Source organism: Anopheles ziemanni, chromosome 2, assembly GCF_943734765.1.
Source record: "Anopheles ziemanni chromosome 2, idAnoZiCoDA_A2_x.2, whole genome shotgun sequence".
Classification (NCBI taxonomy): domain Eukaryota; kingdom Metazoa; phylum Arthropoda; class Insecta; order Diptera; family Culicidae; genus Anopheles; species Anopheles ziemanni.
Genome location: NC_080705.1, coordinates 80,682,248 through 80,708,335, shown reverse-complemented (window position 1 = coordinate 80,708,335; position 26,088 = coordinate 80,682,248). Strand labels below are relative to the sequence as shown.

General features: G+C 45.4%; 2 protein-coding genes across 2 annotated transcripts; one reads left to right on the top strand and one right to left on the bottom strand.

Moving 5' to 3' along the window:
* The first annotated feature begins 945 nt into the window (after positions 1–945).
* On the top strand, positions 946–13,442 carry LOC131294509 (SEC14-like protein 2). Its single transcript, XM_058322556.1, has 5 exons — positions 946–999; positions 10,495–10,564; positions 12,124–12,928; positions 13,048–13,202; positions 13,282–13,442. Exons 1-5 carry the CDS (start codon positions 946–948, stop codon positions 13,440–13,442), a joined length of 1,245 nt encoding a protein of 414 aa, XP_058178539.1.
* A 791-nt stretch (positions 13,443–14,233) lies between these two features.
* Positions 14,234–20,644, bottom strand: LOC131282574 (mediator of RNA polymerase II transcription subunit 14). Its single transcript, XM_058312078.1, has 6 exons — positions 20,225–20,644; positions 18,718–20,152; positions 16,331–18,476; positions 16,051–16,259; positions 14,692–15,423; positions 14,234–14,611 (listed from the first exon to the last, which is right to left on the bottom strand). The coding sequence occupies exons 1-6, from the start codon at positions 20,377–20,379 to the stop codon at positions 14,369–14,371; spliced, it is 4,920 nt and encodes a 1,639-aa protein (XP_058168061.1). The 5' UTR covers positions 20,380–20,644; the 3' UTR covers positions 14,234–14,368.
* Between the last annotated feature and the right edge of the window lie 5,444 nt (positions 20,645–26,088).

The window sequence follows — 26,088 nt, the reverse complement described above, 5'->3', positions numbered from 1 at the left end:
GTCCGACCCCGACCTCCCCGAGTTGTAGGTTAGTTTGCGCGGCCCCCGGCCCGGTGGCATGTTGGCACGTGGTGTTTAGTGATTTTCCCAATGCAAAACTAAACTTTTTAACCCTTCTCGTCGCGGTTCTAACGGTTTCGATATTCGAGAAGAGCGTGAAGGAGAAAGACGAACAACATTAGCTTCCCGGTCATGCCACCGGTCGGCGTCTAGCTTGCGCGAGTTTATTTATTAATTTTATGCGCGAACCTCGCACCGTTGCGTGTTGTTTTTCTTTGATGTGGCTTCGGTCTGTTTTGGAACTGTGTGTTTTTTTTATTTTACCGTCGTGCGTCGAATCAGCAGAACGCGTTCAACATGATGCGCCCGTGTTGCGGTGAAGCGTGCAAATGATTTGCCCAAAGCACTGTTCTTTTCCGTACTAGTGTGTCTGTGTATGTGTGGTTGCATTTTCGTACGTGTGCCCACCACGTTGCTCTATTTTTCTGCTCTGCATTTACTTGTACACTTTGTGGTTTACTTATAACTTCATAAACAGAGCTTTTTCTAGTGTCGAGACCTCAACATTAAAGATGATTTTTTCGAAATTACTACAAAAGTTCAGGAATTAATTAAACTCGTAAATTAATGTTTGTACTTTCTTGTTTACACTTTTAAATTTAAAATAATGTAATGCACGAGTGCGGCACGAGGGCACCAACACGTGTTTGACAAACAATTGATAAATAAAATTTCAGATTTTTTAAAAGTTTACTTTTTCCAGCAAGTTTCTTGAAATAGGACAGAATAGCACATCTTTTTGTTTACCATACATCGAATTCTTTAAAGTGATTGCAATAACGATACAGTGCACGACCAAAAACAACAGGAAAAAACCATCCACGGCTGCAGATTGCACCACAGTTGGAAAGAATACCTTCGGAACACCGATTGACTGACAGCACAATGTCAACGAAACTACCGTCCCTACAGGATGACGAGCGTTTTGCGCTGATGAAGGTGAGTGTTGGAATGATCCAGTACAGGTGTTCGATACGCCCGGCCCGTGATAAGATAACACGTTTCTGCCGCATAATGTTTGCCGCCCCAAAAGGGGTCACGTACCCGCTTTTTTTATTTTTGTTGTTGTTGCAAATGTTGACGTATTTTGTGACAAATTTATCTGCGGATTTTATTTTGCATAGCTAAAGGGATTTAGTAAACATTACCATTCTGGATTTTTTGATATTTTTTTACATGGTGGAATGCTTGTCGCTTAAAAACTTTGATGCCAGTAATAGAATTTATTCTAAAAAGTTATAAGCATACTTTCACGTAATCCTAAAACCGGTAAACAATGTAAAAAAATGTTTCTAAGCCTCGATAAAAGTCACATTCGAGTAAACTTGCTCATAACTCAACTAAGTTTATAGTAGTATCGAACAATCAGAGTTTGTACGCATCCGATTAATAGCATTTAGTGCACTTTGGGTGCAATTTCATGCAACGCCACGTAAAAAGAAATGTAAAACCCTTTTCGCACCGTCCTCCGGTCGTCCGTTCCGCCAGCAGGCCACCGATCGCGCGATCGTGTCTCGTACAATTAGAAAAATGGTTTCCACCACTGACGGCACTGGGAAAACTTACTCCAGCTCATGGAGGGTGTATGGGGTGGAGGGCAAAAAAAACAGTACCTCGTTTTACCAAGCGTGTAAAATTAGTGCCTCGATTAATGGTGCTCGATACGACCGTCGATTGGACGCACATCCGGGTGCGATTTTCTGGCAACCATCGATAACGTTCCGCATCGAGTTTGACATGCTACAATTGTTGAGCATTAAAGTGTGCTTTAGGGAGAATTTTAGTCGCGGTAATTAGTTGATCCGAATGACAAGATAAGCTATGAACATTGAACTGAAAAGTATGTAGTTTTGTATCTTGTTAAAAAAAACACGAGGGGATTTATGTCATTGTGGAAAGTGATGAGATTTTTATGATAATATTTTCCATCACTCTATTCTATTTCAATGCAAAACATCATTCTTGTCCAATTGTTTTATAGATTTTTCCTACCACCGTGTGCTTTAAACTTACTCAGGAAGATAGCTTGTTGCTTAGGCCTGAGTAAAAACAAAGCCTATCGATTATTGTTACTCGTATCATACCAATAAATAAGCAATCGGACAATTTGCCAATTTGAATTGTAATTGTGTTCCACCGATCGAAAACTGTGAGATGACTTGCACAGTTTATTTGTGCACGCAATTGCTATCTTATCTCAAAATACTTTTACTGCTCTAATCGCGATAACGGTGGTATAATTTTACTGATTAGAGACCGAGCGGCTCTTTTTCATTAGGAATGATATTTTTTTTGGTGGATTTTCGAACTTGTTTTCAATGCCGATACCATTTTCGTGGAAAAATAGAAAAAAAACAGAAAGCCCCAACCTTGACACAGCACAATCGCAACCACTCCTTCCGTTCTGTTATGCATTCGAGCGCGGATCATCCGCTAGACGCTCTTTTCTGAATAACTTAAGATTCCCCGTGGCGTTAGAACACGGTTCGAAGCATGTTTTTGTCGACCTTTTGGGTACGTTTTAGCCTTTCCTCCCTTCGACGGCCACAGCCTTCAGCGTGGCGGGCCAAGGGTGGATGCGCAGTTCGAAAAATGTGTGGCCCGATTCGGTTCGATCGAAAGCGATTCCAACTCGCTACCGGCTGAACGCCGCCACACGTGGCGTATACGGAAGTGTGCGAATGCGGCCAAAGAAACCAACCAACAACTGTAGCTGCGTATCGCGAGCTGTTTATGACTTTGTCTAATTTTTTATTGTTCCTTTTTTCGACTTTATGGCTTTCATTTCATATTTGGTTCACGCACCAAAAGCAGCTACATTCACTTCCTTCCGTAACCTTGACGTCGGCCACGGACGTCTGCTTCGAAGACGAGTTTGTGTGTGTGTGTTTTGTTGGAATCCACTTGTGATGTGATTCATGGAGGATAGAAAAATATCACGATAGTTCGAGCATTCCGCAGATAGTGTGAACTAATTTTATGCAGGTTTTACATTCTTCTACATTCGTTGAAACCCGCATTAAATATTCCTTAATATCACCTAATCCTTGCTCAAAAGTATGTTATATTATTTTGAAAATTAGAAAGAAAACATACAGAAAGAAGAAAGAGATCCAATATCATCATAAAAATTCAAAACGATCAACAGATTAAGCGAATAACGCAAAATAGTTGAAGTAGCTCCGTTGAAGTCTTTCGATCGTAAAAGCGACGAACCCTTCGACGATAGTTTTCAGCGAAGCGGTTTACTGGTCGAATCGAATCTAACCGATACAGGAATGTAAAATAATTACTCTACCGATACCGATGTAGAACACTGCAAATTACGTTTAATAAACGCTTATGACGCACTTAGAAGCCTTGAAATGCGTTCGATAAGAGTGTTTATTTGCTGTTCATTGTATTTAAATGATCGCTTTAGACACTATTCAAAAATACACAACCAATCCAATGTCTTCGCAAATGATTGAGCATTTTTGTCCGATAGGTGTGTGATTTCGAACATTTAATTCCCGCAATACACTACGCGTTTACAAGGTGTAGGGGTTTTCGCACCGTCAGCATCCCCATTGCACTTGAGACCGCTGGTAAGGGCAACTTTTAGAAAAGAGAATTCATTCTGCTCGTTGTTGCTGAAGTTGTTGTTTAACTCCGTTGCAAATTATAACAGTGTGGCTGGTAATTATTTCCACATCATCGTCCACATCGGTTGATTGGTCCATTCCGGGCGTTCGACGCATTCGAATGGTGGCGTTAATGACGATCCGGAAGCGGGCTATCAGTAGTCAGTAAAACTACCATGTTTGGATGACACGGAAACCTACCGACCGCTGGAGTTTGGTAAGAAAAGTGTCTGTTTAATAAATATTTATAATTTTACAACCGCTATCCGAAGTATTTCCTACATTCAGCTGTCAATTTAAGTGACCAACAAAGTCGCCATTATTTCGCATAAACGTTTTAGAACGTACAACAAATTAATAAAATTAATTTATTCAATGACGCAGTCTGAATTGATTTAATTTTTATTTATAAAGATATAGCATTTCGGGGTCACACATTGTAACATTTGCCACGAAGATTTAGAACCTCGCAAGAACAGCGATCATGAACTCGAACGTGTGATCAAACTGCATTGCGATACTTCTAGCCTCGGGTAACATTAGTCAAGCGCATCGGAACCGAAATGTCGTGCCATTCTTGGCCGATGACCGACCGCTTAAACTGTCTTGAGTAATTGAGTCCGGCCACACACTGGCGATTAATCTACTCTTTTGCCCGCCTATTTCGCGGGAGCTCGACAACGTCGAAAGGAAGGGAAGCGAAGAGTGAAAAAATGGATTAGCAATCTGCATACCCTTGGCAGACCGGACCGGTCAGTCACTGTGCCAATGGGGTGGTCGGTTTTTTCCCCTCTCAATAATGCATTCACAGCGAACGAGCAGCTGTTTACCGGTTCATCTGGTGCCAGGGTCTAGAGTGGGTTGTCCGGCGTGTGCACTATGGGACAATGGAACAGTGCAGTGGGGCTAAGTTTTTGCAAGTTTGTGAACGTCCATCCACATGGAGGTATTTTTTCTCCTTAGATTATTATGATTGGAATGTGATTTTAAATGATTTTCTTTTCGCCCGGACTAAAGTGGATTTGACCATGCACTTTTGCCTCAGAAATGTCTAGCCGAAGATGTGAACAGGTTTTCCCCCATTTCAACCCTTCGGCATCGGCCAAAGCAAATGGTTGCCCGACCGGGCGGCTGGCAGGGAGTCAATAATCGGTCATGGTGTTCGACTTGTGGCCCCTCGCCTCGACTGTTGCGCGATCCCAACTCCACAGCCTCCACTCGCACGAGGGGTAGGTGTTTAGAAAAAGTTGCTCACCTTCAGATGCAGTTTTCCGCACCGCGGCATGTTGCCTTCGGCCCTTCCATCGCGGCCCCGCATATGCATATTCCCGTGGCATGGCTTAGGGCTGACTTGTTTTTCCCGGCAAGCCGTCGCGTCGAGTTGGTGCAAGACAAAACCACTTCGGTGCATTTTCGACCGCGGCACGGAGACTCTCCCGTTAGGTTCATATTTTTTTGAAACGCATCGCATCAAGGTCGGTCGCTTGAGAGAAGTGTTTGAACTTCGGCGGGGTGGAGGAAAAAAAAAACTTACCACGGGCCGGTTGTATAATGGTTTGAAAGCAAGTTTTCGTGAAAATGTTAAAACCTTTCTGCGGCGACTTATGGTTAACTAACGACGCCTAATTTGCATACCGTTGACCTCTTACGTTTCGGTCAAAATGTCTGTGTGTTACTGGTTGGGAAGGAAACTATAATCATTTTTAAATGTCTTGCGTTTCTCTATGTTACATTGCGTTTAAATATGATTTTCGTTTCTATTTTAAACATGCATGTTAGGAGGCTAAATTTTTCTATATCGTATAAATAGCTTAAGTACTTTAACATTTTTACATTCGCAACTGCTTTGCAAACCGACATGATTTATAGCGCATAAAATTGTTGAGTCAGATAGTTTCGCTTCCACAAGCGTGTGGAATTGACTTACAAAGATCGCCATTGTATGCATCACCTTGATTTGAACCCCGCTGAGGGAAAAGATGCACGTAACGACTAAAAATTATCTGTCAATAGCTGACGATCGTGAATGTCACCGTTTCGAATGATCAACTCCTCCGGAGCACGTGCGTCCCGGCGCTGCTGAGATGCATTACTAATGAACGTCTTTCCGATCGGGATGACAAAGCCCAATTGGGGTTCCCAGTACGCAAATGCTGCCCTCCTTGTCCAAGCTGTCCACCTCGAGCCGGAAGTTTCTCTACAGCTTATACATGTATTTTATGCCCGGATGTAACGCGATGAAACTATTCAGTGTGAATTCTTTTCCTTTGCCGATATGGCATTCATCCGACAGTAAAGTAAGCCATTTTCTAATCATCATTAGCTTTCCCCTTTGCCGGTAACGCAAGTAATAATATCAATGTTTGTTTATAGGTGGTTGTAAATCAATTTATGCATTTATTGTTTTTGGTCTGATGAGTTTACGATTCAAAACCCTTGATGGTACACAAAGGCACTACCGAACATGAAAGTTTATTTGTGTTCTTTTAATTTTCATTTGATCCTCTTTTTAATCAATAATTTGTTAACTTTACTCACTTTTTCGTTAAAGAAACAAAGTCGAAAACATTTACAATGCTAGAAAATTTTATATCTGAACAATATATTTAATACCACCTTCATATCCATCAAATCTTTCGATACCGTGCATCGTAATTTGGTCCTTCCGCAAATCAAAGCGAAACACACTACAAATGAACATTAGCTACTTTCATGTCATTTATCATTTTTACATTACACAATCGATGAAGCTTGTCCATGGTACAAGGAAATGGGTCCGCTCTATGAATGGTTCCACAGGTGCTAGAGAAATCTATGCTTTCTATGTCGCGATTTGAAACGTTTCGAAAGAAATGGCCCTTTCTTCGGCGCAGCTCTTTTTTGTCGATGAAAATAAATCAAAAGTGTTTTGCAGCAACCTGTGCAATGTTAATCGATGTGCTGCAGTTCAGCTTGTAGGTAAGATGTTGGTTAACATTTGCCTTGAGGTGGAGGAGAGGATCGTAAGGACCACAAAAGAAGCATCACACTTAACGTCAACTCGTCAAACCGAATGCGAACGCCACGTTCCCTTCTGGCGACCATGGGGAGGGAGGGAGGATTGAATTTGTGCCGGTGAGTTTGCACTTTGCCGACACTAAACACAGATGGTACGTAGATTATTGACTCTGTAGTCTTTCCGTTCACACAACCCTCCGTTCCCCATTTGTGCATCCACCCGGCGATCGTACCGGCTTCTCGGAATGACCCGCGAAATCACACCCGGTGTGTCCGACAAACGGCACGCGGAATCTATGCCAAAGCATCGTTTCTTCAGGTGTGGGCACATGGAAAAAGGTGGTGGCGGAATGGTTGGCTTGAAGTGTGAGTTTCGTTTTGGTGCAATTTTTGCCAGCCCACAATGATGGATGATGGCGCTGGAAATGCGGGGAAAAGTCGGAGAGAACAAAACAAAAAGTAGCAACCCTTCGCGCAAATGCGCACAAATAAATTGTGCGAGTTGGAAGATGTTTCGGGTTTTTTTTTCCTTTTTGCCTTATGGCCTGCAACAGTTGCGAAGTGCGTGATGCATGGCAAGCGGGGGTTTGTGGTGCTGTTGCAATTCTAATGCGCTTTTTCTGCATTCGTTCGGTTTTTGCCTGATGCGCAAAAGTGAACAAACGGAGTGAGTTATTAAGGTGAAAAATGGATTGTAAATGGACAACATTGATCTACAACATTTGTGCAATAATGTTGTCGATAGGGAAAGAGTTATTTTCTATGTTCGAATCATTTTTATCACTTCATCGTACGTAGTGAAAAAGAATATGAATAAAAGGCTTATAGGATATTAAAAATAAACCCTGGTTGAAAGCAATGATAGTGTTATGAAGATTTCAAAGATGAAGAAAAAAATAAAAATTATGTAAAAATACCCTTTATATCCAAGCATTGACATGTTATTACTTTCCTCTTTCTCTCCGCGACAACGAAGACCCCGAGGTCCTCTTAACCCAATTTATGTTATTGGGACGTAATATCACTCTCTCCTGTTAACATCGGATACTTTTCTTAATTAACATTCACTCCCCGAACATGCCGAAAATCAATGCCCTTCACCTGATGGCGCTGAAGGTTCACCATTGTTTCTGTTACTTTCATCTTTTATATTTGTATGATATAATTTTGCGTATCAACAGCAACAAAAGAAGAGGCTTAATTTTTGGCATTTTTTATTCATTCAAGTATCTCCATTCCCCGAAAAAACTCACGGTGCGATTTTAGGGGATTTTGATGGCCACCGATTACTTTGGTCGATTGCATTCGCGTTCCATGAGTTCGGCGCAAATCGGCGCCAAGTTGCGTAACGCCGGCCAGCCAACCACCGACCTGATGCGGTGCGCAATGGCCAGGCCTGATCTAGCTAGGCAATTGCGTAGGCCAATGCCAGCACTTGCCAAGGTAAATATGGTGTCGGTGTTGCAGCTTGTACGTGCGCACAAACACACCGCTGTTGCTCACCGTCTTTAGGGAGCCGGAGTCCGAGGACCATGATGATGATAATTCGTCACTGTTGACACTGACCATTGGAATGGACAACATTTTTCAGCTCTCGACGGGCGGTTTGCCTATCGTTTTGCCTTTATGATGTCGGGTATGGCCAACTCGGTAACGGTATTAGGGCTAGGTGGTTCCGAAAAGGTGAAGAAGCTTTTTTTTCTCGGCTTGAAATATCAGAGACCTTTACCTTGAAGGCGTCACATCAATTTTTGGTCCGCACCGGTTTACTGACCGACCGACCGGGTGGCCCAGTGTATGGTTCGTATGGAGAAACAATTGAGACTTTTTTACGCAATCGGGTAATGGGTCTTTATTCGACACCTTGATTTGACCTTGCTGCAAGTCATCGAAGCTGTTTTTATAAATTGTATCAACAATTCTATAACTCAAAAATTATTTTCTAAACTTAATCGGGTTTTTCAACAAAACCACGTTTGAACAAAAAGAAAAGCTAAAACAAATTTTTCTAAAGTGATCTTTTCTGGACCTAAAAGCTGATGGTTTTCATAAAGTATATCCATAATTTATCGTGATTAACATGATTTTGAAAATTTATGCAAATCGTATCCAAAATACCCTTATAAGATCCTCGACTTCAATGAAGTATTGATGATTCCTTTTACTTTTATTATTTTAAATCAATATTTCCCCAACTAGCAGCCAGTCTTCAAAGTCCAACATAGTGCTGTCCTTCGCTTAAGGTTGGCTCGATTATGGCGTAGGTGCCAACTGCCGTACCAGCGCTTAATTATAAGGTCACCCGTTCTTTGATCCCTTCGGGCATTGGGTTATGGGGGGTTCAATATTGTCGGAAGTAGAAATGAAAAACGAAAAGATTTCAGTTTCAGTCCACAGGAAGGACATCGAGCGCGAAGCTTTAAAAAAAATGGAAGAACTGCTTCGGAATCATTTGTTGTGAACGTTGGATGTAAAGGAGATTTTAACACGTAATTTGTGGTATTGATATTGGATGCAATCGGGTATCCTGTTCTCTGTTATGGTACATTGATTTCATTGCTTGTCGTGGCGACTGTTCACACCCTTTCCGGGAGTTGGCACTTCAGCTGTGTAAATATTGCTACCGCATCGAGATGCAGCTTTATTGGCCCGGTTTCGGTCCCAAGCTTCCATCATGAAGGATGAGTTACGATTGAAATCAGCTTCCCAGCAACCCGCTCGAGCCGAGCCGAGGTTCAAGTGCAGTTAACTTTCCATTTTAATTATCCATTCACTTCTCTCCTTGATCTCTCCCTCGATCTACCGCACTTTAACTACCATGAGCCCCGCGATTCATTTTGCTATTCTAAGTAATTAACGATTATGCACCAACACAACAGTCGGACGGCCAGACTACGATCGCGGTCGATCTACGGTTGAACCAAGCTATCGTTAATTTATTTCTCACCTTTAACTTTCGCCCCATGGCAATTGATTTTTTAAGCCTTCAGGCGTAGGTAAGATTACAGTCAGAGGCCCCCTTAGTGTAGAAGGCTTCCAACAATCGGGGGTGGCTCCGTTTGACCGCCAAACCTGACACTGGATGCTACGCGTCGGGTAAGGTCAAGCACACCGACCATGTGTCATCGCACACATCTTACCTTTTTTCTGAACGACACAGAACAAATGTGCAAACCGACGGAAAGGGTCATTAGGGCAGCGAGTTTTGTTGTCTAATTTAATCTTCTCTAGCCATTCGCATCGCGCCACGCGCAAGATTAATAACGTTGACGGCAACCCGTGTTTGGCGTGATTTAATTGCCGACCTCGACATTGGTATCCTGGACCTGGAAAGACCGGTGACATGCTCGTCGCGTCCGTCGCGTGTTAACAGTGACGTCAGTGCCTCAGTGGTTGGGAAGGAATACTGGTGGAAGGGAAGCAGTAAGAAATGTCTCACGGTTCGCAGATCAAGAACACGGGCGTTCATGGAATGACCATCACGTGACGGTGAGGAAAGTCGCCTTTCCTTCTTGCCTCTTTCCTTTCGGATGGAGTGTCTGCTGGGTTGATATTGAACTAAATACCACGTGCTTGCTGATGGTCAGCGAGATATGGCCTGAGAACGTCCACAACCCGTTGTCACCAGTGACCTTCACATTGTCCGGTGCGATTTGCGCTGAATTGGGATAAGACTAACCTCAGGCGATTGGCGTTCATTCCTTGTACGGCGATCACGCAGCATCTCGTCGCCTATCGTACGCCAACTGATGATGACGTTTCGATCTACTACCGTATCTCACTCCAATCTCCCTCCTTCACTTTTTCGTTACAGTTTCGGCGCCAGATGGCTGACATACTAAAACCGGAGCACGATGATTACTATCTACTACGCTGGCTGCGAGGTAAGCGAGGGCACCGGAACCGGTTCGCCGATCTGCAATAACAACCACTGCACACTTTCCAGTGCTTCAGTTTATCGGTGTGGGCTGGTTGTTTGGTTGCAAATAATTAGTCGTCGCGTGAAGAAGTAAATATTTGAACTAACTGCACACACCACCCCAACCTACTGCTCTGCGTGGCATTTATACAGCAATTTGGAACCGGTACTTTAGTGCATTGTCAACGGAATAGCTGCAAGTGCTGCGAAAAAAAGAATGCGTGGCACATGCAAGAGAGGGCACGTGGCCTCTAGAACGATAATTACACTCGACGACACGCTCGTAGCCGTCTTGAGAACGCCGATTTCCATCTCGGAAGGTTGAGATTGTGCAACAAATCCCGTCGAATGAGTTTGGAAGCGAATGAACAATGCGAAAGCTGCGACATTGGCAAAAAAAAAAATGCGACGATTGCCATCGTTAAAGCTAGCGAAACGATGCGAAGAATGGAGGGTTTTTTTTCGTTTCGGTTTGAAAACGGTTTCATTTTTTGTTGGGATAATATTTTTCCCACAACGCACAAACATTCCAGTTGGTGTTGACTAGTTACGGAAGTATTATGTCAAAAGAATTCAACCGCGAAATGTTCAGCAATTTTAAAAATTAGTTATCGAGACAAATGTTTAAAACCGAAAAAAATAAGTTTACATTTTGAGTGTAGCTACAAAAATATAAAATTATAAAGGAACATAACTGTTTTTGTGTATCGTTAAAGTGCAGTTTTTAATTTTTTGGAATAAAATAATAGTTTGAGGCTGAATTATGTAATGTAAAGTAATAGCATATGCACTTTAACATTCTAGCAAAATTTCAGAACTTTGACGTCAAGCTTTAAGAAACTGAGATGAAAACAGATTGAGGTATATGAGGTTTTAAAATCGGTTATTACAATCAAGCATAGATTTGTAAAAATATTTTAAAATATTATTTAACGTAAACTGAAAAGAAAAGAAAACATAAGAAGTGGATATTTCCGGTGAGTAGCAGCGACTTACGTGGGGCAGAATGTATAGGTTGAAATGTGAGACAAAACAGTTTCAAGTCTTACAAAGTTAATTTGAATGTGACCCCTTTTAAACTAAATAAATTGTGCATAAGAAAATATTTTCAAATATTTGATGAAAAATTCATTACACAAATTGAATTGTCCACAAATTCAATTTAATTTCTTTGAATGATCAACTGTGTGAGATTTTTTTAAATACATCAAAGCTGGTTGAATATTATCGGGGTGCGTTTTGCCCCACGGTCCGAACCATTTCGCCCCATTTTCAGTTTCACGTGGAAAAAAATTGTTTTTCAAAACCTTGGTTTTAGTAACATCCTGATATGTTTGATTTGCGTTAATATTATTATTACATAGTAGGCGATGTCAAAGAAGCAAAAATTGAAAATTATAGGTTTAGTTTTGATTGCACTGACAAAAGTTTATGTTGTTTACTTAAGGGGTGAAATAGCATAACCTATTTACTACTAGCAGGAAAACTGGACCATTAATAAAGAGTTTTGCATTTTCTTTTCAGCACGCCAGTGGAATCCGGATGCAGCGGAGAAGATGCTGCGCGACTCGATGAAATTCCGCGAGCGCTGGAATACAGATGAGATCGCCAAGTGGCCGACGCCGCAGATCCTGCGCGACTACAGCCCGCACGGTGTGTCCGGCTACGACAAGGAGGGTTCGCCGATCATCATCATCCCGTTCGCCGGGTTTGACATCTGGGGCCTGCTGCACAGCGTGTCCCGGGCCGACATCATCCGCATGACGATGCAGGCGCTCGAGGGCTACATGCAGCTGGCGTACGAGCAGAGCCGCAAGACGAACGATCCGGCCAGCCGGCAGTTTGTGGTCGTGTTCGATATGGACAACTTCAACCTGAAGCAGTACATCTGGCGGCCGGCGAGCGAGGTCGTGATTTCGCTGATCAAAATGTACGAGGCGAACTATCCGGAGATCCTCAAGTGCTGCTACATCATCAACGCACCGAAGGTGTTCGCGTTCGCGTACAACATGGTGAAGAAGTTCCTGGGCGAGTACACGATCGACAAGATCCGGATCTACAAGCCGGACCGGAGCAAGTGGCTGCCGGCGATTCTGGAGCGGTGCGACGCGGACCAGATTCCGGCGTACTTTGGCGGTACGCAGACCGATCCGGATGGCAATGTGCGGTGCGAGAAGAAGATCTGCTGGGGTGGTAAGGTGCCGAAGGAGCTGTACACCTCGAAGGAGGACAGCTTCAACAACAATCTGTCGTTCACCGAGACGGAGATCCGGAAGGGTAGCAAGCTGAAGCTGACCTTTGACTGCGAGGATGCGGGCTGCTTTTTGAAGTAAGTTAAACGTTAAAACATCGGTTTTGAGAACCACTGACAATTGATTGTATTATTAATTTACGGTCTGGTTTACTTTCGCATGATTAACACATCCCGTGTTTTTTCCATTCCTCCAGATGGGAATTCCGTACGTACGACAGTGACATCAAGTTCGGTGTCAAGTGTGTCAACAAGAAGACGGACGAAGCGATCATCGAGGTGCCCCTGAAGCGGGTGTCCTCCCACCAAGTGGACGAGTCCGGTTTCATCACCTGCCAGCCGGGATGCACCTGTACGTAAATAAATATTTCACGTAAATTCGGTGACTAAAATACCTTTTCTTCTATTGTTTGTTCCATCCTTCACCGCAGATCACGTTCTGTTCGACAACTCGTACTCGTACTTCAAGACGAAGAAGATACGCTACTCGGTGCTCATGACGGCGCCCCTGAGCGATGTCGAGCAAACGATGGCTCCGGTTGCGGTAACGGAAGAGCTGGTACCGGAAACGGAAGCCGGCGGTGAAGATTGAACGCGCCGCGCTTCAAAACCCGCGTCTCCGATTAGTCATACGGAGTTTCGTACTTAAGCCGGGGTAGTAGAGGGTTGGTTTTCATACATATGTATATTCTTTAGGATCGTTACAGTTAGAATGTGTATAGACTTTAACGTGTTGTTTGTTTCCCTTTCCGGGCGAAAGAGGAAACGATTGACACCAATTTGCTGCGTTCTGTTCAACAATAGCAAAGCTAAAATGATACGTTAAAAATGGGGGTCGCCATTCAATTTGGCAGCACAGGGGATCGTGCAACGGGGACACGATCCATGCACACGATTGATAGGTTATCGCCTCATCTTGACGATTGTAATCGGCATTTTTTGATTGCAAATTGGGACCAAACTTTTTTTTTTCAGTAAAACTACTAACTTTTTCATCTAGAACCAAAGATGTTTTCTTACCCATTTCGGAAAACTTTCCTTACAGCACTATTTTTTTTATTCACATACAAGCGGTATGCTCCGACATTAGCTTCCTTCTTACAATCACTTATCGAAACGGTTGTGTTTTGGGGAATCCCGCGCTGGGACCTGTGGAAGATAAGTGCATTCTATCACTGGTGATATTTGATTAGATTGTAAGCAGTGTTTGACCACATTGACTATTAACCATTTCACTACGAGTAAGGCTGTAAAATATGAGTATTGACGGGTGAATAAAATGAAATGAAATAAAATGAAAAATAAACATATGAGAAGCGGTTGTTTCGTTGTTCGGACTATAACATTTCGACACTTAAAATAACATTCACCAGGATTTTAAATAGCAAATGTTTACTATATTTTACATATGAATTGTATCAATTAAATAGTTTGAGTTATAAAGTTTATCCCCTCTCTGGTTATGGTATTACGTTTTGATTCATACACATTTCACGCTCCGCCGTCCCTTGGATTCACTCAATTCGGACCGCCTGGTCCAACACCACCCGGGCCACCGGCTTGGGGGCCTCCACCAGCCCCACCGACCATACCACCATAGCTACCCGGTTGCTGCATTTGCTGTTGCATCGGAGAGTGCATCATTGGGCCGGGGCTGGAGCCAACCTGGGGCGCTATTTGTGGCGTAGGACCAGCGATCTGGCCACCCATTGGTCCACCGGGACCACCGGGGCCACCACCCGGTTGCATTACACCGCCGAGCTGAAAGAGACCAGACGATTAAAGCTCAAACCCTAAGCATCTCGAAAGCACTGTGAAACATTTCGGCTGACGACAGGTACCTGCATTTGAAGCTGTCCCGGTGCTGGAGGCTCGTTCGGAAGGGTCAGTGTAAGCAGCAGGTCGCGTACAGCTGGGAACAGCGAGCATTCGTCCGGCAGCAGCACCGAACATTCGGAGAATCGACGCAAATGTGCGCTGACCGCACTGGTCAGCTGGGGTGGCATCGGTTCGCGCCGCTCGGCCAACGTCGTGTGGTTCATGTTCATATCGTACACCATCGGTAGGAGCATCGTGACCGCGTCCTTCCACTCCATGTTCGGCAGGTACGGAACGCGCGTGATTTGGATGAAGAACAGAATCTTCTGCCGGTGCGACAGAATGGTAGTCGTTCCGACCGGCACGATCGGTGTGGCCGATGGGGGCATGCGCAGCACGAACTGCACGTTCCACTTGTTGCCCTGGCCGAGCTCGGGCATCAGATCGAGACGCATGATTTGGATAAAGTCCATCAGCACCTTCGCCGGCAGGTTGAGCATGCGGGTGAAGCTGGTCATTACGGACGGCCGGTAGGGCGGAGCGGCTACACGCTGATCGAAGAACTGTTCCAGAATCTGCAGATCCTCGGCCGCCCACTGGTACGGTGGCTTGCCGTCCATCATCGGGCCCATCGGGAGCTGAGCGACCTTCAGGTGGAGCGACTGCATGTGGTTCGGATTGAGGAAGACCTGATATTGCAGGCAGTCCGCCTTAAACACCACCACACCTGGTTCGTTCGATGTGATGGCCATCAGCTGGGAAAAAAGCAATGAACGCAAATTCATGATTAAAAGAGTGTCTTAACAGAATCTGTTTGGATTAGTAATGTATGTACGTACTGAATAATGAATGATAGTTTTTTGTAACTCTTCTTCCATAGATTCACTGAGATTCGAATCCCCAAAGAGTGAATGGGGAACAAGCAAAAGAGTTCCCACAGCGAAGCCCAAAGAAAGGTTCAATTCCGAAGAAGGGATACGAATCCCAAGAGTGAGTTTCTGGTCGAAGGAAGCGAATCCCAATTACTAATCCTTATCAATGATTCAAATCTAAATGAGGGATTCGAATCTCAAACATGGACTAGTGTTTTAATGATGTTTTTGTATTGGATTGGGTTTCGATTCTTTGTTACGGAGTCAAATCTCTGTGGCGATTTGCAATTCTTTCACTCACTCATCCTCTCATATTCTGGATTCAAACCCCCCATGGCGACTAATAACTCATTTTTCACGTTTGAATTCACAAAAACGTAAGTGAAAGATTCGATTCATCGTGAGTAATGTACAGCCTGATTTAAATCTCTAAGAATTATGATTCTTATGTGCTAGTTTGGAAGCAATTTTCAACCATTGCTCTGCGCTGGATTGCATTGAAATACTTACACTATCCTCCTGATGGATGATACGCTGCAGTTGACGGCGCATAAACACCGAGCCAAGGAATCGCTCCAGCGGGCTCAACTCCGGGCCTGGAACTTCCTTCTGCGGATGAGATGTGGCACGGCACAGCGTATCGAGGGCTTCGTATGTCAGAAGCGTCGGTATTGCTCCAGCCCACGAGCGTGCCGGTAAAACACGCGATGTATAATGAGCTGCAATGAAGAGAATGCATGAGTAAAAGAGAAAAGCAATGGCCAATGTTGGTGGGTGATGTGATGCTTACTTTGTACTTTATGCTCCGGACTCTGTCCGGGACGGGGCGATGGTCGTGGCATACCGGGCGAACCGGGCCAATTCGATGCGGCCGGCGAGAGCGCGGCGAATGGGCTTCCGTCGGTGTGGTTCTGCATGTACGCTAGGTTGCTGGGACCGGGCGAGTGAGCCGCCATCGGGCTCGGCTGTGCGTTCAGTGGCGAGGACGGCATCAGACCTCCGCTCGGCGACGGATGTGGCATGTGGGAGGCCGGCGGGGAAGTCATGTTGAAGTTGTTCATATGACCCTGCTGCCCTCCTTGGCCACCTTGCCCTTGGCCTCCACCACCACCACCAGCTCCACCAGCGCCACCTCCACCACCGATTGGGTGCGGACTGGCGGGTGTGTGGGGGTTTGATCCGCTCGGAGGGGTCAGAGGGGCGGCAAAGCGTAGTCCTGGATCGCGTGGACTTTGTGGACCACGCATTCCGCTCGCGCCACCAAGGAATGTGTTCGAGCCTACAGAACCGGGTCCTTGACCACCACCGCCACCTCCGCCACCGGCACCACCACCGCCGTGACCCGACGGGTCCTCCATCGTCACCGGAGACGGTGGGTTGTCATCTTCCGACTGCGAGCGTCTACGGAAGACGGCTGTTTCGTCGACATACTTGGAAAGGAACCCCTTCAGACCCTGCGTCGGAGTAAACTCTTCCACCACGTGGCTACGATCGAAGCGACTGTAGGCACCGTCGCGGATCGTACATAGTCCACCCCCGCGGAACCGTACTTCGAGACAGTACACACCCTGGAAGGAGATACGCAGCAGGTTCGGTGACTGCGGGACAATGCAGAACGACAGGACGGGGATCTTCGGTGACTGCAGGATCGCTAGGTGCGGTATGATCGGTAGCTTCGCGATCGAACTGAGCGGTTGGTACGTTTCGTGCAGGATGTGCACGATCTGCGCCAAGCTGTAGTTATGGTTCAGGTGCGCCTGTAGCTGATCGCGCATCATCGAGTGCGCGTTGATCGCACTGTTTCCACCGGCGAACACCAGCCGGAATTCTTTCGCGTCCGTATCCCAGCAGATGCTCACGCTCACCTCCTTGTTAGGGCCGTACGCCAGCAGGAGACTGGTGTAGTTGTACGACCGGATTGCGACCATATTCTGCAGGTTGTACTTTTCGTTCTGCAGCTGCTCGCGGAACTCGTGCACCAGCGTGTATAGGTAGACGATCTTCGACCAGTCATTCAGCAGCTGATCCACCACCTTGCCGACCGACTCGACCGGAAGCATCTCATACTGAAGGTAGACGGCCCGCCGCATACCCTGCTCCTTGTGGTGGAGACTCGGTAGTGGTGAGCCGTAGAACACAAGCTCCATCGTCCAGAGCCGTGTTTGGTTGCTTTTGTTTACTTGCGCCCGAACGGAAACGGACAGGAGCCGCTTGAGCAGCGCATTCCAAACCTGCTTGTCGAGCGGTGGGACGTGTACCGTTTTCGGTTCGTTTGAAGCGGCCGCCTTTGCATCGGCGTTGGCATTCGATGGACCCTGCTGTTGCTGTTGTTGTTGCTGTTGCTGCTGCTGCTGGCCGCCCTGTTGTCCTTGCTGCTGTGGGGCGGGAGGAATTTGTGGTGGTTTTGGCTGTGGAAGCGTCAGTAGCTTCAATACGAGCGATGTCGCATTAGCCTCCACCTGCAGACCACCGTGCGGAATGCGTCTGTGGGAGAACTCCTTTGCCAGGGCCACGAACGGTAGCTTCTCGTCGCACATGGCCACGACGTGCGCCAGCTCCGGGATGAAGTAGGCGGGATAGATGGTTTTTTGCTGCTTCATTGCCGGGCCAAGGCAGGCAACGGATGTGCTCTCGACGGTGGAAAGCTTGCGCTTGCTGCAGCCCGCTATCGGATCGTCAATTATCGTGCCGGGACCGTGCGTTGCCACGAAAGTGTCGAACTCTATCATGGAGAGCACACGGAGATACATTTTTGGCATTGTTGCTGCCGTGTCATTGCCGGGTTGCGATCCGGACGATGAGGCTTGTGCGCTGGCGACGTTGGGTGATCCGTCGGGTGATTGTCCTTCCTCGACGGAGGACGGCTTCACCAGTACCAGGTAGAATGTGTACGTCATCTCGTTCGGGCATGTTTTCTTTTCCTTCAATTCAACGATCTAGTAGGAAGGGAGAAAGAAAATAACATTACTTACTACCAAATCGAGCAGTAGGCTTTGTAACTGAAAATGTATAGCAATTGAAAAGTATCGACAGAATCGTGGAGGTTTCAAGATCCGGTATTGAATTAAACTATTTTACTTTCTATAGGACATGAATATCGTTATTAGGATAAATGAGGTTATTTCCTTTAAACGAGAAATTGCTCATGTTTTGATAAGCAAGTTACTTAATACTTACCAAGATAACATTAGCGTGGCGGTACAGTTGTATGAAGACCTTGTGTGGTCCCATCCGAGTAATTGGATGATTCGGTGGCAACACCAACGGCAATCGGTCCTGCGTAGTGGCCGGCAGATGCTGCAGTGTTTTCTCACACCTACGCTGGGTAATCCAGTACCGTAGTTCCGATATCAGGTGCTGTAGCTTCGACCAGTCGTTGTTTAGAGCGTGTTGCATCTCCGGCATGATCGGGCAGTCCAGATGCTTCGGCACGTGACACCGCAGCATACCCGTATGCGTGTCGACCGTGATGTAGATGTGTTCGGCGCGCAAACAAGGATTCAGTACCGGCACGGTCAGCATGGCCGGAGTGCCCTGGATGTGGTAGTCGACATCCTTGAGGAATAGCTGCAGTTCGGCTTTCACGTCGTTGAGTCGTGCCAGGGATCGTACGTACACGGTGTGCACGAGCAACCGTTCCATGGACAGCAAATCGGAGCGTACGGCACGGTCGGCGATGTCGGCTTCCTTGTTGCCGATCGAGGGAACGTGCAGGATAGCGAGCTGCTTTGCGGCATCGTTCGGATCGGTCTGGATCGTTAGCCGGTAGCCGAGCTCCGATTTCGGATCCTTGTTAGTTAGCTCGCGCCAGTACGAAACGGTCAGTTTCGATCCGACAATGTACTCATCAACATGGATATGATCATCCAGGCGGTCGCGTATCAAACGGAGCGTTTGCGTGTACAGCACCTCGAGCTGAAGCGACTGGCAGAAGTAATGCAGACAGGTGTACACTTCCGCCAACGCATCGGTACAGTCCACGATACGCCCTTGGATCAGCTGGTGGATATAGTTAACCTGTAGTGGGTGAACAAGCGCCTTCCCATCGCCCGTCTCCTTATCCTCGACCAGGAAATCGATATCGAGCAAGCGCCACGGAACGGTCGGTGCGTCTCCCATCACCGTCAGCGACACCTCGAACTCGTGGTCCACCTTGAACGTGACGCGCCCGTTTTCGATACGAAATTTGCGCAGCTGAGGAAGCAGATTGCCCGTGACCAACCGGTGCTGGATGACCTGATTCAAGCGCTGCAGCGTTTGCCGTTTCTCGGCCGGTGTGATTGGGTCGGGCGGAACGATGCGCTCCCGGATGACCGATGGAAGTCGCGAGTAGCTGCCCGTGGTGAGGATTTCGACCGCGGCCGGTATGTGGAAGTTGGGCAAACGGGCATGCACGAGTGTTTCGCGAGCCACACGGGACAGCATATCGGCGGTATCGATGAACAGCATCGACTGCTTGTCGAGAAATCCCATAATTTTGGACGATTTGTCCACCTTGGAGGCCGAGTTGGCCCATTTCACGAGCGCCAGCAGCCGGATAAACAACTGTCGAGTGCTGGCGGAGAAGTTGTAGATCTCGATCTTTCGATCCATATCGGTTTTACGTGGTAACCTACAAACGAAGGGAAGGTTTGGTTGTGGACAACAAAACGCAGCGTTTCGCGATATCCAGAGCAATACTTACAACTCAGCAAGGACTGTTAGCTCATGGTACGTCCGTTGGATGATGAAATCAATCAGCCGATTCAACGGGATCAGATTCTGACGCTGCACCATTTCCTGTCCCGTCGGGATGAAGCTTGTCACCGCTCCTCCCTGCTCAAGTGGTTGCGGAGCCATGGTCGTACCTTTTTAGTTCGCTATCCGTTCGAAACTATCCTCCGCTCCTTGCGTTAGTTAATATACGCATCTACAATACTACACTGATTGGAAACGCTCGAAGGTGCAATTGTCGTCATATGGTACGCAGAATGGAACCGTGTTGCTTTGCGTAGGCACTTCTTGCACACGCAGTTTCGCGACGGCACACTTTTGCACGGGACGTGGATTCCTTTCGAGAAGGATTCGATTGTACGTTTCGTATTTCGTATTCTCGGCCAAACGAAACACACCACGTCCCATGTCCCTCCGGACAATATGTGGAATTTGCAGGAATCGCAAACAAACGCCTCAGCTATTTTTTCTCGGCAACCGACTAAAAAGTCAATCACTGAAGTAGAGTTGGTACAATCGGGATTCGAAAGATTCGAAGACTCAATCCCTCGATGGATTCAATTCGGTTTAATCCCATTTGAATTTTTCTGCTGTGGATGAAATTAATTTCTTATGCAAATAAATCAATGAATTCAAAAAATGATATAAATAATCAAGAAGGAGGATGTGCACGTAAAACACGATGGAATGGTGATTCCGTTTCGGAATTCCCTACGCGGATTTGATTTTCCCATCACTAGCGGGAACAGCAGTGTTGCCTAAACTACAAAAACCTTACTTTACGACCAAGGTTAGTTGCACCAAAATCATGGTCAATTTGTTAATCACTTTTTAGTTTCAAACTCGCTTTGTATCATGTGGTACCTCAAATAAAAGGTCTTTGAAATCGAATGTTTAAAGTTCTTCCATACTTCTTAGTTATTGAAAAAAATAATTGTACAGGAAAGTGATTAGGAATCCTTGGTGGAAATTTATCGGTTTCAACCAACCTTGTTTAAAATGAAATAATTCGTGAAATATTCCTAATCCAAACTCGAGCCAGGTGACTATTGTAAACACATTGGAAAATTGAGACATTTAAAAACCCGTTAATATTTGATTTGCTTGTCCAACATGTACTATTTCCCCTTCGAACTTATTTGTACATAAATGGAGTGAAATAAATCCAAATACCGAAGGTGCTACATTTCATTATTTCTATACAAAATAACTTGATATAATAATAATTTGTAGTTTTTAGTTTTAGACGGTTTCCATGATTAATTTCCTCGTTAATCATCAGAAAATGTGCCTGTTACTGTTTTACTCATATTTTTATGTTCATTTGTAATTCTTTGCAATGAATGAAAATTTGACACAGCGTAGGTATCCTGAATTTTGCCAAATTGTATCTGAGGAGCTACTGATAAGCTATTCCCCATACCCCGGAAGTTTTGTTACTGCAAACAGATGAATTTCTGAGCTAAACTTGGCCCAAATGTAGAAATGGTGTCAGGAAATTCTAGGTCCTCTCCTAGCAAAACCAGCCAGGCCACAAGGAACCTGTTAGTTTGGGCAGAACTATGACCAAAGGCCGAATGGCACAGGGAAATCTAAGAATAGTGCACGCGGTGGCCCAAAACCCCAACACTGGTCCTAGTTTCATCCCAAAGAAGTCACGCAAGACACTACCGAGATTGTCCCTCAACCGTAACAATGCGTTTGGGGCGACTCATTTGATGTTGGATGTTTAATTTTAACCTTCACCGTCGTCCGTCACCGGGAATGTATGTTGCCGACCGAAGTGGCAAGGTGAGTTAAAAGGTGAATGTGAGGCAAGGTGAAGTTCTGGAGGAAGTGGTTGATCCTTCGAAACGTAGAAAACCCAAGGCAAGGGTAGCGTTAATCGATGTCACAAGATGCGGTCCATTGCCCGTGCCGACTGAGGCACCACTAGCACGAGCACTTGGGAGAGCATTGATAATATGGCAAATGCAAAAAGGCTACATTGTGACACATGGGCCATGGTATTAGACGGCGATCTCTTAGGTCCCGTGCGCAAGTGTTTCCGCACGGATGGGCGGATGTGGTGCACATTAAGCATCGGCACCAGTGTGGCACCAGTCGCAATCGTAAACGGCATTACCAGCACTCCAATAGCCCATCTCCTCTTGCCGGTACTGCACTCCAGTTCTCTTTGCGTCCTCAAGACTCCTATGCTATGTAAGAGATTTAGTATGAGCAAATGATCTTCATCAACCAACTGTCGAGGAGGGGTCGGGTTCCTACATGCAGTGGGGACGGAACTCGTCCCGTTTCGCTTTGTCTTTGTCACTTGTGCCGAGTACTCCAGAAGACAGCTTTGGCCACGCTGTCGATGCGATTCTGCTGCACCGTGGCGTCAACCAGCTCGACTACCGACCGGCGAATCGAGGGCTGGTGGCTGGGCGTCCCGTTGTTGGCTGGTTTATTATTAAACCATTTTAATGAGCAATGCATTTCGGTGCAAATTGCAAACCAACAACCGTACGCTGGGCTCCGGGCAAAAGGCACACAACAAGGGTTCTTGCTCCTGTACCGTGTGGAGCAGGGACACCGAGTCGGTGGCAAACTGGACGGATCTCATCAACCGTGTGTGTGTGTGTCGGTTTCTGGGGATGCATTAAACTATCAAGGACAGATCCGACTCGTGCCCGGTTGAATCTTTCTTTGGTGTTTTTGGCGACAGGTCGCAAGAGCTGGAAGGGTTTGCCGGGAATGTACAGCGAGAGCAGCTGTCGGTGCCATTCTTGAGGAAACCATATTTAGCACGTTTGTGACAGATGAACAGAGGCCGGGAAGTTTTTGCAACGTGCTCGGCGACAACTTCACCGATCGGTTCGGTGCATGGTGTTTTGCTGCTTTCAATTCTAAAATTTGCTGGATGGAACATGGACGTGATTAGGTAACAACTATTGAATGGACTGAAGTAAAAATAACCTTCCTCATGCGTTTACTAAAGCCTAACAAATTCAAACTCATCTAAGCTATGTTCTGAACAGAACAGACTGTACAATCTACCAGAACTGAGAAATTTACAGCTTTTTCCTATTATAAAGCAACAATCTCTGGGAATTAATCGTTGAATCATTTTTCGGTTTCAGTGAATCAGTTTTCCAAATGTTGGTTTGGTCTTACTAAGCATCAGTAAATGGTTTATGTTGCTAACTTTAATAAAGAACTTTATAAAATCTTACAAATTGTTGACCTGATGTAAGTCCATGAAATAAGCATTATCAGATTGTGATTTTAGTAATTTAGTAAATTAGAGGTTAACCCTAAATTATTTATTTTTTTGTTTGTTTAGTGAATATGCATTGAGTAGATTTCAGGATTAAAACCAACATTTTTTCTTTAAAATATTTATAAAACATCTAGGTTGATGGGTCGAATAGGTTTAACAGCAAAAAACATACGGCTTCTAAGGCATTCCTAGAACACAATATAAGAATCTCAAAACGTTTTAAAATGAAACTATTGATCTTCTGCCAAATGGACCTATAAACTAAAACAAATTTTCGTTTTGTAAATGGTAAATATTGCTTTTGAGAGATACATTTCCATTCCACGATAGTTCACCATAACTAAGCATAAAGAACTGCTTACTGTATTCGAAAATAATCATTTCTAACAATATGTGCTGCTTTCTGAATATCTCTGGGTTTAAGCCTGCTTGATAACCCTCACTAATGGAAACTTGCATTCCTTCTTATCAATACGTTAAAACGACCAACATTTCATTCACGATTTAATGACGTTTATAAGACCTCTTTAGTGATAGTATTTTGTCTAAGGAGTTAGTAAGCGCTGTTCAACCATTCTATTGGTGTCAGGGTTATGTTATACTCCTCCAGCCTGCATCCATAACCGTATCCATGGACGTAGGACTTGACTGAGATTTTCCTCTGGTTGATCGGTACCGAAAATATCCGACAAATCCGTAACCACCTAACAACAATCAAGACAAATCCGGTCACGCCTGTTATAGTTCGTGCGGCGCCGGTGGGAGGAAAAACTCGTGTTTTCCAGGGCCCGGATTTGAAAACAAACAAAATCTCATCTCTCACCATCAACCACCATCCTACGTCCCGCCGGCAGACGGCCCAGCACCGGAGAAGGGGCAACAAACTGTTCCTCCCCGGATTCCCGGTACGATCAATTTGGAAGGGACGGATGAAACCACTTTCGGGACCCAACGCCACACAGTCGTGGCTGTCTAGCAGAGGGTCCTTTTGCCGCAGTTCGAGGAAGAAGCACGGTTCACTAACCTGTACCGGAACAACACCCTCCCTCGAAATCAATTCCTCGCTCCCAGCCATCGTCAAATGTCATCCGAAGCGGAAACTGAAAACACATGTACCAGCGAAGCTAAACCAAACCGCCCCGCAGCGACAGCCGGAACACTCTTTCTGCTTCGATGAATTTAACATTTTCTCGAAAAAGAGAACAATAAAAAATGAAACCATGAAGGAGGAACGCGACCGGCAGGAAACACAATTTAATGAAAAGAGCATGTCTTTGCAAAGGCGGAAAAAATGCAACAGCACAAACAACACGATCGAAACTGCAATCAACGCAACACTTCTTCAACAAGTGACTTTTCAACGTAGCTTGCCTTCTTGCACAAGTACCGGGAAAAGAACAAACAGGGAAAAAGGGAGCATAGCGGATGCATTAGGTTGCTCATTTGGTAAAAATTGCCACCGAACCAAACGGCACGCGCCTTTTATGTTTTTTACCCCTCTTGCACATGTCTACAACGAAAAAGGATTTACTTTAATTAGTGTTTCTCTTTATCTACAGCATCCGCTTTCATAAATCTCTTTATTAAGTTCACATTTCATTGTTGCATCAATTTAGATCTTTGCGGGATGAAGAGTTAACTTTTAATAAGTACATCTTGCTTGTTATAATTTTTTTTAAGTTGTTAAAATTATGACCCTCTCATACATGGAAGGAACTTTTTATTTATAAATCTAATCATGAGAGACAGGAAAAGATATAATTTTCCACAATCTTCGAGTGTTATCCGGATCTTTTCCATCATCAAGGGTCGTTTCGAAGGGCATAATCCATTGCAATGATGAAGAGTGAAGCCAGCTACAGCCTTTCCTTGCCGCATCTTCCAGTTGCACGATTAATCTTGCCTCTTATTTTCCACACTTCCGCGGACAAACGAACGAGCTGATGAGGGAAGCAAGAAAAAGAAAATCCTACCCTACGAACTCGCGATCGCTCAAAATGCATGTACATATGTACCGCACGACGATCGTCGCCAGGATCAGCGACTCGTTTCCGGTCTTCAGAGCAAGTACAAGAAAGGCACGGGCGATCCTGTGCCACCCAGATGGAAAGCGGTGACTCTGCGACAAGCGCGTGCGGTGTGGAAAAAAGGGGCAAGCGGGAAAAGGGCACGCGCATCGGAAAATGGTGGAATGGAGCGGGAACCGTGAGCTGATGCTGTTGTTGGGGTGTTTACGCTAAAGCATCCTAAGCAGATGCACCAGACGCAGAAGACGACGCACCCTTTCGGAACGGTGTACCGTGTTTACCGTAAGGTGTCAAGTTGAACGGAAAAAGACAAATTGAGAAAGTTCCATCGAGTGCGTTTCGGTCGTCCTTTGGAGGCGGAAGAAAAAGATGCCGAAGAAAAGCAAGGTTTTTTTCTACTTCCCTGTTTTTCTCTTGAAAAACGGTCCTGTCGATAACGTTTGTCAGAGGTACATAATTTGTGGGCAAAGATCAAAAAGAACTCGTTGTCGGGTGACTTAAGTATAAAGTACCGTTTTTTAAAGAATTTGTTTTGTGCAAAAACGG